The sequence below is a fragment of the Mus pahari genome, chromosome 5 (genome assembly GCF_900095145.1).
Source record: "Mus pahari chromosome 5, PAHARI_EIJ_v1.1, whole genome shotgun sequence".
Lineage (NCBI taxonomy): Eukaryota > Metazoa > Chordata > Mammalia > Rodentia > Muridae > Mus > Mus pahari.
In genome coordinates, this window is record NC_034594.1 from 152,812,025 (window position 1) to 152,827,699 (window position 15,675).

General features: G+C 39.4%; 1 protein-coding gene across 3 annotated transcripts in view; it reads left to right on the top strand.

The window, feature by feature from the left end:
* Lin9 (lin-9 DREAM MuvB core complex component) overlaps nucleotides 1-15,675 on the top strand; it is a 51,421-nt gene that overhangs the window by 8,825 nt on the left and 26,921 nt on the right. For 2 of the 3 annotated variants that reach the window (XM_021197899.1, XM_029538729.1), the window contains 4 exons: nucleotides 1,391-1,485; nucleotides 2,497-2,601; nucleotides 9,799-9,932; nucleotides 12,859-12,984. In XM_021197899.1, coding sequence (XP_021053558.1) covers nucleotides 1,391-1,485; nucleotides 2,497-2,601; nucleotides 9,799-9,932; nucleotides 12,859-12,984 — 460 coding nt within the window. Of the gene's footprint in view, nucleotides 1-1,390; nucleotides 1,486-2,496; nucleotides 2,602-4,112; nucleotides 4,189-9,798; nucleotides 9,933-12,858; nucleotides 12,985-15,675 lie in introns of those variants that run through there. The other variant, XM_029538730.1, reaches the window with a different exon arrangement.

The following is a 15,675-nucleotide window of genomic DNA, read 5'->3' on the forward strand; positions in this document are numbered from 1 at the left end:
ATGGTTATGAGCCACCATGTGGTTGCTGGGATTTGAACTCCGGACCTTTGGAAGAGCAGTCGGGTGCTCTTACCCACTGAGCCATCTCACCAGCCCCATTTAAACATTCTTTACAAAACTTAAACTTACTCTTCTTTATTTCATATGTCTAATCATTTAATTGATAGAACTTTTTTTGGTTTTCGAAAAACTCCAAAGTCATTTCTTTGAATTAAGAGAAACAGCTAAGCATAGTGGCCCACACCTGTAGTCCCAGCTGTTGTGAGGGCTAAGGCAGGGCATTGATGTGGATTTGAGGTCAGTCTGGGCTATAGGAGTGTGCACGACACCACCCATACTATATTAACTTTCCTATGTTGTGTTTCACATATTGAAGCAAAAGTCATTTAGAAATGTCCTTTAAGTAGCTCGGTGTGTAGCACGTGCTACAACCCATCACTTGGGAGCATAGCTGCAGAAGGATTGCCCCAGGTTCAAAGACAGCCTCAGTTCCACAGTGAATCCCAGGCCACCCAGGGAAACAGTAAGATCACGTCTCAGAAAGCAAAAACAGAAGAAATGTCCTCTAAATTCAGAATTAGAGGTTTTTAGTTTTTATTTTCCATTGTCCTGCTTTCAGTTAGAATTAAAAAAAATGAAATCATTCTTAATAGAAGAATTATGAATACCCTGCATCTAAAACAAAAACCTATATGTTCTGTATAGAAATGCAGTACTTTTAGGATGCATTGCTTTATCATTTTATTAAAAGAATAAGTGAAGTTTTGAGGGTTTTTGTGTTTTTTAATGTTTTAAAGATGTAATTGTGTGGGGCTGGAGAGGTGGCTCAGTGGTCAAGAGCACTCCGGGTGCTCTTCCAGAGGACGCAGGTTCAGTTCCCAGTACCCACGTGACAGCTCAACAACCACCTGTAGCTCCTGTTGCAGAGGATCTGACCGCCTTTTCTGGCCTCTGCAGGTGCCAGGCAGTCATGTGCTCCTCAGACACACAGGCAGCAACACACCCATGTACATCAAGTAAATTAATGAGATGAAATGAAAATGTGTTGTGTGAGTGTGTTTGTGAGTGTGGATGTGTGTTCTGGAGTGCTTAATGGAGGCCAGGGGACAGCTTTCAGGAGTCACTTGTCTCCTTTCCCTGTGGCTACTAGGGATTGAACCAGACAGACTCAGCTTATCAGTTTCTCTGCAAATGCCTTTCCCCTATGCCATCTCTCTGGCCTGAGATAGTGTTAGTTTGTTTCTAGTAAACTAAAATTACTACAGTCACACTGTAACTTTTTGACATTAATATAGATTTCATATGTTTACTACTAAAGGGTTAGTGTTTGTGATATAAAATTTGTGAGCTAATCTTAAATTTTTTTATCAGTATTAATTATTCATTACAGAGGGAAGTTTATCTAACACATGGAATGAAAAGTACAGTTCTTTACAGAAAACTCCTGTTTGGAAAAGCAGGAATGCGGGCCCTGCTGTAGAAATGGTAAGGAGAGCTCCTGCATGCTAGAGAGTCCTCGTTGAACTGTATGTTTGTGCTGGATAAGTTCACATACAAAAAAAAAAAGAAAAACCAACTGTAGGTATTTTCTTTTTTTTTTTTTTTGTTTTTTTGTTTTTTTGAGACAGGGTTTCTCTGTGTAGCCCTGGCTGTCCTGGAACTCACTCTGTAGACCAGGCTGGCCTCGAACTCAGAACTCAGAAATCTGCCTGCCTCTGCCTCCCAAGTGCTGGGATTAAAGGCATGCGCCACCACGCCCGGCGGTATTTTCATTTTAATGTGCCATTGAGCAGTATTTGACCTTACTTAGGTAAATTATCTGTAACCAGATTACCTGGTCTCCATGAAGCATTCATAATACACATGAACACATGTATACATTTTATCATTATTTTTTTTACAGACAATCTCACTGTGTAGACCTGACAGACCTGGAACTTACTATGTAAACCACATTGGCTCTTACTCAAAGAGATATGCTTACCTCTACCACTGGCTCCTGAGTGCGGGGATAGTGTTATATACCTTTGATATTTACAGGGTTTTAGTTCTAAAGATACTCATCAGTTATCTCATATATATCATGGATTTTTTATGTGCAGTTAGAAATTTAGTAACCTTTGACATCCGATCTAGTATAGTACTAACATCATTTAGGCATACTTGTCTCAAGTGATTTAATGTTCTTGCTAGTCCAACCCTCTGCAGTAGACGTCATGTAATAGCCACTTAATATTAACCAACATAAGTTAAACTGGAATTTCCAGAACATAGTTTCCTATCTTCACCATGCAAGGCTGCCAGTGTTAAACAGTTTTCGGTTGATTATCACTGCAGAAATCTCTGTTTAATCACTTTGCTAATTCCAAGGTGTTCACATTTGGCTTGTGTGCTTTCTGCCACTCATGTATATTCCTACATTGTTGATAATCTAGCTGTGTTTTCCAGATGGACAAAAATGAGAAACACTCATTAAATAAAAAAATGTTATTATAGCCTTTCAGAAATTCAAAAAGAAGTCGACTCTTTTCTGATGAAGATGACAGACAAATAAATACAAAGTCACCCAAAAGAAACCAGAGAGTCGCAATGATCCCACAGGTGTGTGTATTAAAGTTTATTTCATGTGAAGGATATGAATGATTGTGCAATGTGCTGAAGTTCATATTCATTCTGTTACATTTTGGACAGCATTCTTTAAGTCGGTATTGCTGCTCAGCAATTATTTTTACAAACTTAGAAAATTCAATGTTTTGTTGGTTGACATTAAACTAGGTAGGAAGCCAGTCATGATTCTGTAAGCGTGAAAGGAGTAGATATTAAATAAAATAGACCTGGTGATGTGTATTCAGTTTTGAATTTCGTGTGTAAATAAGTGAGGGGAAATATTTAACTTTATCAAATAAAGTATAATGAAGACTATCCAGAAGAGGAAACAGTGCAGGATGGAAACAGGATTTTCTTCTTTGTATTTTTAATTTATTGTTTTCTGGGGAGAGGTGCTGTGGATCAAACCTATGGTGCCACATATACTAGGCAAGTACTCTGCTATTGAGTTGTTTTATTTTTGTTGAATTTATCCTTATTTATTTATTTATTTATTTCGAGACAGGGTTTCTTTGTGTATCCCTGGCTGCCATGGAACTAGCTCTGTAGACTAGGCTGACCTTGAACTCACATGCCCCTGTCTCCTGAGTGCTGGGATAAAAGGCTTGCCCCACCACAGCCTGGCTTATCCAGATAACCTGAGTTCCGTACCTGGAACGCAAATGGTAAAAGAGAACTGACACCTGCAGGTTGTCCTCTAGCCACCACACACACACACACACACACACACACACACACACATGCTGTTATACACACACACACACAGAAAGTAAACAAATGTAACTTAAAAATTTAAAGTCACAGTGGGCATGTAATAAAGGAATAAAAGTTAGATAAGAAAATATGACCTTTAATAATATGTAGTTTTTTTCAGACTAACTTTATAACTTCTGATATAACCTTTTATTATCCTTTTATTGTTTTCCCTAAAGCATTGTATAAGAATTTTCAATACAATGAATTAAAGTTGAGGTGGTTTATTTATCAAGTGAAGGCATGATCTGCAATATACCGTATCAAAAATCTCCCGAGTATTGAGACCAGAGATCTCTCTGTAGTTTGGTTGGCTCAGAACTTAGCACTTAGTCCAGGCTGGGCTCGGACTCAATCTTCCTTGCTTCAGAGTCCTAAGTACTAGGATTACAGGTGTGCACCACCATGACCAACTTTCTTACAGTGATTATAATGATAAAATACCATGTTCCATAGAATGAACAGAGTGCATCCTGAACTTTTAAAGCATCAAGGACTAATGTACACAAGTACCTGAGAAGCACAGTAAACATGATTTCATTGAAAGTAAAATGCAGTGTGTTGATTTGGTAGGTGTTGGACACAATGTCAAGTGAATTTTAAAAGCTAGTTAAATATGAGTTGTTAGGATTTGACAGAGCCTTGTTGCTATAATAGTCTGAATGAGTTGCAAATATAACAAGTTTGGTCTTTATGACTAGAGCCATCCTGACCCAACTCTCACCATGTGCTTTCCAGGCATCTCCTAGGACTGATTACAGTCTCTTGTATTTCTGAGCAGTTAGAACAAAGAACACAGGACAAACAAAAGACAACATCCTCAAATAGGTGAACAATTTTTATGCCCAAGTTTCTCTTCCTTAGTCGTGACAGCTCTAGTTTTTTGGTTTTATTATTTTATGTGAATGGGTATTTTGCCTGCATATATGTCTGGATCCCCTTAGAACTGGAGTTACAGATCTGCCATGTGGGTGCTGGGAATTGAACTTGGGTCCTTTAGAAGAGCAACAAGTGCTCTCAACCGCTGAGCCATCTCTCCAGCCCCATAACAGCCCTAGTTTATCAGTGTCATTTCTGTGATGGAGCTTATTCCTTCCCGTGTAGTTGTAGCTCTAAGTCTTCATTTCAGTCTTCATTTCAGTCTGGATTTCATTGTTGTTGTTTGGGAAGGGTTTTGCCTTTGTTTTCTGGTGCTGAGAACTGAACCCAGGGTATTGTATATCCTAGGCAGGTCCTTCTGTCACCAAGCCCAGCTTGTTTACTTCAAGGCCACAATGCACAGCTGGCAAATTATTAAAGATCTAACATTTATTGACTGTTTACTATGTATCAGGTGCTGTCCTAGGTATTTCATGTGTATTACTTTGATTTAATTTTCTTTTTTTTTTTTTTTTTAAGATTTATTTATTTATTATATGTAAGTACACTGTAGCTGTCTTCAGACACTCCAGAAGAGGGAGTCAGATCTTGTTATGGATGGTTATGAGCCACCATGTGGTTGCTGGGATTTGAACTCCGGACCTTTGGAAGAGCAGTCGGGTGCTCTTACCCACTGAGCCATCTCACCAGCCCTGATTTAATTTTCAATAGCCTTTATGAAATAGATTACTATTACTCCCATTTTGCAGGTGAAGGAAGAGATATGGAGAAGTTAAATTACCTTGCTCAAGGTCACAGAGCTAGTAGATGAAGGCTGATACTTAAATGGTAGGCAGCCTGTGACTAGTGGCTTGCTTTCTTTAAAAAAAAAAAAAATCATTATTTAAATAAACCAGTTTTATTGATGCATAATGCACATGCTATGCAATTTTCGTAATTAAAGTCTATATTTTAAAGGACTAGGGGCATAGCTTAGTTTTAGGGCTCTTGCATAGTCTGCCTAAGGCCTGAGGTTGGATCCCCAGCAGTGTAAGAACATAAAGCAAAGTGTATATATTAGTGGTTTGCAATATGTGCATAGTTATATGTTCATCATTACAAAGTTAGAACATTTTTGTTTGGAACATTTCTCCTGATTTTGGAATAAAACCTTAGAAGAATAACTGATGTAAGAAAAGTATTTACATTTAAAATTTGGAACATTCTATTTAATCTGTATGTAGGATTTATAATAATTTATTTCCACTAACAGTCTGAATATATCACAATCAAAGATCTTTATATACTTGATTATATATAATCAGATGTGCTATATATTATCAGATATATATTATAGATACATATACAGAGACCCATTGGTCTATTTAAAAATATGTATAGCTAACTCTATAGAAAGTGACAGCTCTAGCTTGGCATGGTGGCTCACACTTTTAATCCTGGCACTCTGGAGGTAGAGACAGTCAGATCTCTGAGTTCAAGGCCACCCTGGTCTATAGCTCAAGTTCCAGGACAGACATGACTACACAGAAACCCTCACTGGAAAAACAAAACAGAAAGAAACAGCAGTTTTTATGATTAGACTATTTGTAGGCCAGTGAGATGGCTCAGCAGATAAATGTGCCTGCCACACAAACCTGGTGAGCTGAGTTCAGCTCCTGGGCTCTCACACTGGAAGGAGAGAACTGACTACTGAAAACTGTCCTTTGACCTCCAAACATGTAGGACACATGTCCACACTGACATAAACATCATACACATGTGCACAGTTCAAATAAATAGCCTCTAGAATATTTTTAGTTTTATGTTAAAAAATTAATTTTCTAAGGTTAGTGTGGTGCCATATACCTGAGATCCCAATACTTGGGAGGCTGAAGTAGGAAAATTGCCACAGGTTCAAAGCTTACTTAGAGGTTTTTTTCTCCCTCTCTCTTAAAAAAACAAAAAAGTTAACTTTCTAAGTACAGTGTTTTATCTTAAATTCTAGAACAGAAAAGGACATAAATGAAAAACACAAGTGAATTCCAAACTAAGCACTGGCACTGTAGGGATTCTGACAGATTCATCCTGGGTACCTAACAGGATCTCATGGGGAAAGCTGGATGAGCGTCTGGAAATTCTCTACTGTCTCTGCAACTAGTCTGTAGATACATATGCTTTCTAAAATAAAGAATTAGAGCAGTGCAGTGGCACATGAATTTACTTTAGCACTTGGGGAAGAAAGGCAAGTAGATCTCTGTGGGTTCAAGATGAGCCTCATCTATTTAGCAGTTTGGTTGGCCATAGTTATATATTGAGACTCTCTCTGTCTCTCTCTCTTTCTCACGTATACACACACCCATACACACACACACACACACACACACACACACACACACGTTTTGTTTTATTATAAATATATATATTTTTAATGATCCAATCATTACCCCTTCCGGTTCTGCCCTCCAACAGTTCCTTATCTCATTCCTCCTCCCCTGTCTCCATACCCCCATACAACCCCTGTACCCTGTCAGACCTCCCCATTCCCTGGGGCCTCAAGTGTCTCAAGAGTTAGGTGCATTCACACACAAATTTATAATGGGAAAAAAAAAAAAGATGAAAAATCCACTTTTACCCTAATTCACTATTCTCCTTTTCTCACCCAGTTAGGGAGACCCTGTGATTAGTTTATCTTTTTAAATATACTTTTAAAACTTTACATGTTGGAGCCAATGAGATGGCTAAGCAGGTAAGGCACATGCTACCAGGCCTGACTCCCTGAGTTCAATCCTTAGGGTCACCTGGCATGGTGAACCAAATCCCTTAAGTTGACTTCTGAGTTCTATACATTTCCTTTCCCACACATGATAAGCAAATAAGTTAACTTTAAAAGTTAAGAAAATTGACACATTTATACATTTCATGCCTGCTACCCAATGACTTGGAAAGATATAGGCAGAAGGAGATCAAGGCCAGCCTGATCTATACACAAGTTGTAGGCCACCCAGGTCCACATAGCAAGATCCTGTCTCAGAAACAGTTCAAAACAGAACTTTATGTGTTTATAGAAATAGATAATTTATTTTGTGGTTTTCTTTTCCTTTTTATAAATTTGTGTGTTTGTGGTATTTTTATGAGAAAAACAAAACTTGCCAGGTGTAGTAGCACACGCCTTTAATCCCAGGACTTGGGAGGCAGACATAGGCAGACCTCTGGAGTTGGAGGCCAGCCTGGTCTACATAGTGAGTGCCAGGACAGCCAGAGTTATCTATCCCCACCCCCTCTCTATCTACCTATCTATCTTGGTGTATGTGTGTGCACACGCATGCATAGGCGCATGTGTGCACCTGCCATACTGATTATGTGGTGATCAGAGAACAACTTGAATCAACTGGTTCTTTTCTTCCACCATGTGGGTCCTAGGGGTTGGACTCAGGTTGTGAGGCTTGGCAAGAGGCTCCTTTACCCGGTGGGCCATTGTAGCTGACACTGGTTATTCTATAGGTTCTTCTTTCTTCCACACTTCTCCAACAACAATCAACAACCCACCAACAACCCACCCCTACCTCTTGGGTTCCTAGCATTTATATACCCTTTGAAAAGTCCCCAAAATTTCAAATGTCACACAATTACAGAAACTATCTGCTCCTGGCAAAATCTGTCCCCACTAGAGCACAAGGCAAATTGTAGACAGCTGCCATGGACAGTTTGAAGTAACCCTGTTGGGATTAAAATGAAAACATAGTATTTCTGTTTTTTTTTTTAAGAAACCAAAATTCCAAAATTGTCATTAGAAGCCACCTTGCTAGCCCTTTTCTAATAACAGACTTAAAATTGAAAACTCAAATGGGGGTGTGGGGCTGTGAGGAAATGGCTCAGTGAAGTGCTTGTTATATAAGCATGAGTCCCCGAGTTCGAATATCCCCAGCACCTACATGAAAGCCCGGGTATGGCAGAGTGCCTGGCCAGCCAGTTAGCCAGTCTGGGCTCAATGAGAGACCCTACCTCTAAAAGTGGAGAGCACTCGAGGAAGAGCCTGACACCGCCTCTGGCTCCCATGCATGCGAGCATGGGTGCTCCAATACACATGCAAAGCCTTTGAATTTATTCTAAGGGGCATGTTAGCTCTGTTGTTTAATTCTTGGTGTTTTTTCCCTATGAGTCATTTTGTCATCTCTTTCTATTGTATTAAGGGTTGTGGAGTTTTGTGTGTAGCCCTGGCTATCCTGGAACTCACTTTGTGGACCAGGCTGGCCTCGAACTTAGAAATCCGCCTGCATCTGCCTCCTAAGTGCTGGGATTAAAGATGTGCACACCACTGCCCAGCGGGGTTTGTTTTGTTCTTCTGGTAGATGGGTATGTATCATCACTGTGTCATACCCTCACTATTTTGTGCAGTCTGACCTTAACTCGTGCACCCTCAGAATGATCAGTGGAAGCAATCATATGACTTTCTTGCTTTGCTTTATTAATAATCATGAATTACATCACGAGCTTCCCAATTGAGTCATTCTGGCATTTCTGCCATGAATTCTACTGTGTTGTATTGACTTTAAAAAAAAAAATGTTCTTTCCGTGCTTGAGCTCTCTTCTCCCCACTCCCCTCTACTGGCTGTGTAGACCATGTTGGCACTGAACTTGGAGCAGTCCTCCTGCCTCTGCCTAGGTGCTGGAATTGCAGGCAAACACTACAGGGTCTAGTAGTGCTATATAATAAAGTGTTCTCTGTTTATACTTTGACGACTTTGTTATTTTATATTGACTTTATATGGTCTGCTGTATGCTTGCATGTGCATATATGTTCTCTTGCATGTGCATGTGTGTTCTCTTGATCTTTTAAAGAGTGTTTTGATGGTTTGTTTTTTGTTTTGTTTTTCCGAGACAGGGTTTCTCTGTATAGCCCTGGCTGTCCTGGAACTCACTTTGTAGACCAGACTGGCCTCGAACTCAGAAATCTGCCTGCCTCTGCCTCCCGAGTGCTGGGATTAAAGGCATGTGCCACCACCGCCAGGCTGTTTTGATGATTTTGTTGTTTGGTCTGTTGGTAGGAATAAAACCCAGACAGGCACTCCAACATTGAACTGTACCCCAAACACGTAAAGTCCTTACTGTTTTTTTGTCTAGAAAGTCTAGAAATCACTTGGGTCTTTTTTTTTTCTGTATATATAAACTAAAATTATATTATCGTTCAGAGTGGAGGCAAGTATTTCCCTTCCTGTTTAGAGTATAAAACTTGAGGCTTTAGCTTTTTTAAAAAAATAAATTTAGTGTGTTATACTAGTGTGTGTATTAGCTTGTGTGTGTGTGTGTGTGTGTGTGTGTGTGTGTGTGTGTACAGCTTGTTAGAGTCAGCTCTCTCTTTCCACCATATGATGACGGATGAACTTATGTCGTCATTGAGCCACATTGCCAGACTGAGATTTTAACTTTGTTAATCAGGAGGTTTGTTTGGTAACAAATTCCATGTTGGCTGTTATTGAATCTTTTTGAGTACTTAAATATGCCCTATCTTTTTATAAATGCATTCAGTATTGTAATTGTTCATTTTTATCTAATGCTATATATTTCAATTTTTTAATATAGAAATTTACAGCAACGATGTCAACACCAGATAAGAAAGCATCACAGAAGATTGGTTTTCGATTACGGAACCTACTCAAGCTTCCTAAAGCACATAAGTGGTGCATATATGAGTGGTTCTACTCCAACATAGACAAGTAGGTATCAGTGCTTGTATGTATCATCAGTATTGCTCCAACTGAAAATTAACTTTTTCAAATGTTATAAGCTGTCACCTCTTCTGTAAATCTCTTTTTACATTTTTATTCTTCTCTCATATAATTCATTTTAGTCAGTTTCCCTTCCCTCCTCTCTTCCCGGTCCCCATCTTTCTCCATTTCCCTTCAGAAAAGAGCAGGCCTCCCAGGGGTATCAGCCAAACCTAGCATAACAAGTTGCAATAGAACTGGGCACATACCCTCATATCAAGTCTGGTCGAGGGAACCCCAGTAGGAAGAAAAGGGTCTCAAGAGCAGGCAAAAGAGTTAGAGGTACCCCCACTCCCACTATTAGGAGTCCAACAAAAATCTTAAGCTAACAACTCTAACAAATGCAGATGACCTCGCACAGACTGTGCAGTCTCCATGATTGTCAGCTCAGTCTCTGTAAGCCCCTCTGAGGCCTGCTTGCTTGATTGTGTGGGCAGCATTCTTCTAGTGTTCTCCACCCTTCTGGTTTCTACAGTTCTTCCTTCCCCTCTTCCACAGGGTTCTCCAAGCTCCAACGTTAGGGACCTGTTGGAGATCTCCAATTTGGGCTATCTGTCCACCTCATGTTTAGCTGTAGGTTTCCATATCTGCTCCCATCAGCTGCTGGAAGAAGTCTCTCTGATGAATGCTAGGCACCAGTTTATGAATATAGCAGTCATCATCAGGAGTCATTGACTTTTTCTACCCTAGGTCTCCTGGCTCTTTTTTTTTTTTTTCCAGAGCTGAGGACCGAACCCAGTGCCTTGCTAGGCAAGTGCTCTACCACTGAGCTAAATCCCCAACCCTCTTTTTTTTAAAAAAGATTTATTTTTATTTATTACATATTTGTATGCTTGTCTGCACGACTTTATATATGCCACATGTGTGTAGGTGCCCACAAGTCAGGCTGTAGGATCCCCTGGAACTGGAGTGATAGGCAGTTATGAGCTGCCACATGACTGGAAGCTGAACCCAGGTCCTGTGCAAGAGCAGTACAAATGATCCTTTTTTATTAATAATTTATTTATCCATTTATTCATTTTTATTTTTGTTTTTAATCGCTCTGGTTGGCCAGAAACTAGCTCTGTAGACCAGACTAGAGATCTGCCTGCCTCTGCCTCCCATCATGGCTTCAACTGATCTCTTGTCTAGTCCCCCAAGTAGCTGACAGATATATGCCACCATACCAAAAAAGAGTTTATTTTTCTCTTTCTTTCTTTCTTTCTTTCTTTCTTTCTTTCTTTCTTTCTTTCTTTCTTTCTTTCTTTCTTTCTTTCTTTTTTAAAATTTTTTTATTTATTATTATTTTCTTTATTTACATTTCAAATGCTATCCCGAAAGTTCCTTATACCACTCCCCCTCCCCTGCTCCCCTACCCACCCACTCCCACTACTTGGCCCTGGTCTTCCCCTGTGCTGGATCATATAAAGTTTACAAGACCAAGGGGGCCTCTCTTCCCAATGATGGCCGATTAGGCCATCTTCTGCTACATATGCAGCTAGAGACACGAGCACAATTACTTTCAGGAAATGAGATTTGTTTTATAAATATAGAGAAATAGACAAATCATTTTTAAGAGTCATCTTTTCATTTACAGCTAGTATTTAGACACATTACAGGAATTTTGAATAGCCCATAGAGATTAGCTGAAGAACATCTCTGATTCTAATCTATCTCTACTATGCCAGTTATTGGTGGTTGCTTAGTTGTTTATTTTTCTGTTCTTCCCTTCTGTCCTCCATAAACAGTTGCTTGCTCAGAAGTTTGTGAAGTTCATGGACATTCACATTATATATCATTGTTAAAACTGGACTTTTCATTCCTCAAACTCATGAGTAAAAAATTTTAATGGTCTTAAGAGATTTTTCATAGTGTCTTAGTGTGATTGAATCATTTTGGGAGTCACCAACCCTCTAGAGTTCTCCAGGGTTCTAAAACTTGGTTAATCCCAAAGAGGAGAGGACTCCTTGGTGATAGCTTTTCCTTTGGGGCAAAGATGCTTTGTAGCTAATATTGTTTGTCAGATGTAATGCCAGAACCAGGGGATAGTCCCAGGTGGAGATTTGAGCAAAATTCAGTCTCCTGGAACCTCCAACCTAGACTGATTTAATTTAACATTTTAAGTATTTCATATACTAAGTACCTTTTTTCAGCCCTTTGATTTCACCAAGGTATGATTATTGTCTAGTCAGGGTTTCTATTCCTGGACAAAAACATCATGACAAAGAAGCAAATTGGGAAGGAAAGGGTTTATTTGGCTTACACCCATACTGCTGTTCATCACCAAGGAAGTCAGGACTGGAACTCAAGCAGGTCAGGAAGCAGGAGCTGATGCAGAGGCCATGGAGAGATGTTCTTTACTGGCTTGCTTCCCCCGGCTTGCTCAGCCTGCTCTCTTATAGAACCAAGACTACCAGCCCAGAGATGGCACCACCCACAAGGGAACCTCCTCCCTTGATCACTAATTGAGAAAATCCCCTACAGCTGAATCTCATGGAGGCATTTCCCCAATTGAAGCTCCTTTCTCTGTGATAACTCCAGCCTGTGTCAAGTTGACACAAAATTAGCCAGTACAATTATGATTTAGAAGAGAAAGTTTGACACATTGTGATTAGTAGGAGGTGAAAAATCAGAATGTGTATTTTGTTTTTGTTTTTTGAGACAGTGTTTCTTGTAATCCAGGTTCATCTCTAACTTGCTTTGTTACTCTGTGCCTACAAATAGGAATGTAGCCGAGGCTGGCCTTGTACATTTAGCTTTGCTGCCGCTTCTTCCTAAAGGTTAGAACTGAATTAAAGGCATGCATCACTATGCCCAGATTTGGAAGTATATTTTTTACTTTATTTAGGAAAGTAATACATTATTAATAAGATCATAAAACTATTCTGTTTTACAGGCCACTTTTTGAAGGCGATAACGACTTTTGTGTATGCCTAAAGGAATCCTTTCCTAATTTGAAAACTAGAAAATTAACAAGAGTAGAATGGGGAAAAATCAGGAGACTGATGGGAAAACCTCGGAGGTAAATTTGTTTTGTTTTGTTGAAGTTAACAAGCAGTTGATGGTATCATTACTGCCTTGACTAGTGATGTTGGGGTGTATGTGTGTGTGTGTGTGTGTGTGTGTATGTGTGTGTGTTTTAAGACTATTTTCACTGTGTATCCCAGGCTTGCCTGGAACTCATGATACAGACTAGGCTGGCCTTGAACATACAGAGACCCACCAGCCTCTGCCTCGCAAGTGCTAGGATTGAAGATACCCTTCACCTTGACTTTTTATTATTATTTTTTTAAGACTTTTTATTATTATTGTTTTTAAAAGAATTATTTCTTGTATGTATATGAATACACTGCAGCTGTCTTCAGTCACACCAGAAGAGGGCATCAGATCCATTACAGATGGTTGCGAGCCAACATGTGGTTGCTGGGAATTAAACTCAGGAACTCTGGAAAAGTAGTCAGTGCTCTTAACCACTGAGCCATCTCTCCAGCCCCTCACTTGATTTTTTAAATCTTCAAAGGACTAGTATCAAAATATAACTTCAGAATAATTGACTATATTTTTAAATATATCATTTTAATGAACTGTAATGTAGGTGCTTTGCGTTGTTAGAATAAAATACACAATTTCATTTTTTTCAGATTATAGATTTCTAACATATTGTTTTAAGGATTTATTATTTTAATGTTTTTTTTTTTAATTTTATTTCTCTAGCCCCAGTGCTATTGTTTTTCATTACCTATGTCCTTTGTGTCCATCCCCCTCCCAACCAACTCTGTCTGTCTGGCACAGTTTCAAGTATCTCAGGCTGGCTTCAGACTCAAACTGGTATGTATAACAAGGGTTTAATCTTGAACTTCTCACCATCCTGCCTCTGCCTTTTAAGTGTTTGGATTACAAGTATGAGATGCTGTACCCAGTTTTATTAATTCAGTGCTGGAGATCAAATCCAGGAATTTGTACATGCTGGTCAGGAACTCTACTAACTGAGCTACACTCCCCAGTCTACCCCCTAAAATATTTTTAATTGTCCTGGAAAATATTTAAAGATGCTATGAAGTCTTGTGTTTATTTTTCACATTTATTTACTTTGTGTGACAATACATGGGAGTTGGCTTCAGTTATCTCCTTCCACCATGTAGAGCCTAGGGCTCAGACTCAGCCTGATGGCAAGCCATTTTACTTGCTGAACTATCTCATCACACCCCCTTTAACATACGTTTTTATTCTGTAAGAAGTTCATACATATAGACAACCCTTGAAGTCTTTTGCAAAAAAATTGTTTTTTTTCTTAAGTCAAGTTATAATACAGATTATTAATACAATAAACTTAGAAATACCCTAACTTTAGAAGTCATTTAAGATTGGAGAGATGGTTCAGTGGTGAAGAACACTTAGAAAAGACCCAGATTTTGTTCCCAGGATCCACATGGCAGCTTACAGCAGTCTATAATTCCAGTTACAGAGGATGTGATGCCTCCTCTTCTGGATTCCTTAGACACAACACATATATGGTACACACACACACACACACAGACACACACACACTTAAAAAAATCAGTTGGTACAGGCCTGGAAGATGGCTCAGCAGGTCAGGACTTTGCTGCCAATCCTGACTTCAGCCCCAGGGACCCAGATGGTAGAAGGAGCAAAGAGACCTCTACAAGCTGTGCTCTGATTTTCACTTGCACACCTGTGAAAATGCTGCATCTGTGCATGCACACACACTCAAATAAAGAAATGTAAAAAAATTTTAAGAGTCAGTAGTGAAATTTTATTTAGTCACTATATAAAAAGGGAGGGAAAGGTAAAGCTGTCAGGAAGGAGCTTCATAGTAAACATGGTCCATGTGAACACATATGGAGACCATGTGATCTGGAGAAGGAAGACTCAGTATCTAAAAGGTGTGGGAGCAGATAGCTAAATTCAAGGCTAGCATGACATATAGTGAGTTCCAGGCCAGCAGGAATGACATAGTGATAACCTTGACTCCTCTTCTCCAATCCTCCCCTCAATTTTTTATTTGCTAGGGGAGAAATCGAGTAGAGAAAGTCTGAAAAAGCAAATGAAGAATAATTTTATCAGGTATCAGCTAAAGTATTCAAATAGTCACACTAAGATTAACAGTACATGGGGTTGGAGAGGTGGCTCAGCAGTCACGAGCACCAGCTGCTCTTCCAGAGGACCTGAGTTTGATTCCCAGCACACAGTCATCTGTAACTCCATTTTCAGGGACTCATATCTCCTTCTGCCCTCTGGAGGACCAGGCACACATGTGGTGCATGTATATATAAAAAGTAACAGTACAAGAACAGGAACACAGATTATTAAGTAACCACAATTAAAATGGTGTGGCAACAGTATATAGTTGGAAAAATTAATGAAGGAAAAAAGACAGATCACATCTATCTAGGAATTTAGCAGGTGCTTCCCAATTATATGGAGGAGGTAGAGAATTGATTTGTTATAGAGACTGACACTACGAATGACAATCTAGAGAAAAATTGAAAAGGGATCGGAGGGTTTTTAAATTTTTAAGAATGAAACAGTAGGGCTGGAGAGGTGACTCAAGTATTAAGAGTTCTTGCTGCTTTCACAGAGAACCCAAGTTCCATTTCTAGCACCTGCATGTTGGCTCATATCCACTGAAGCTCCAGTGCCAGGAGAATCGGTATCCTCTTCTGCCCTCCAGAGGCCTGCATGGAGTGTATAT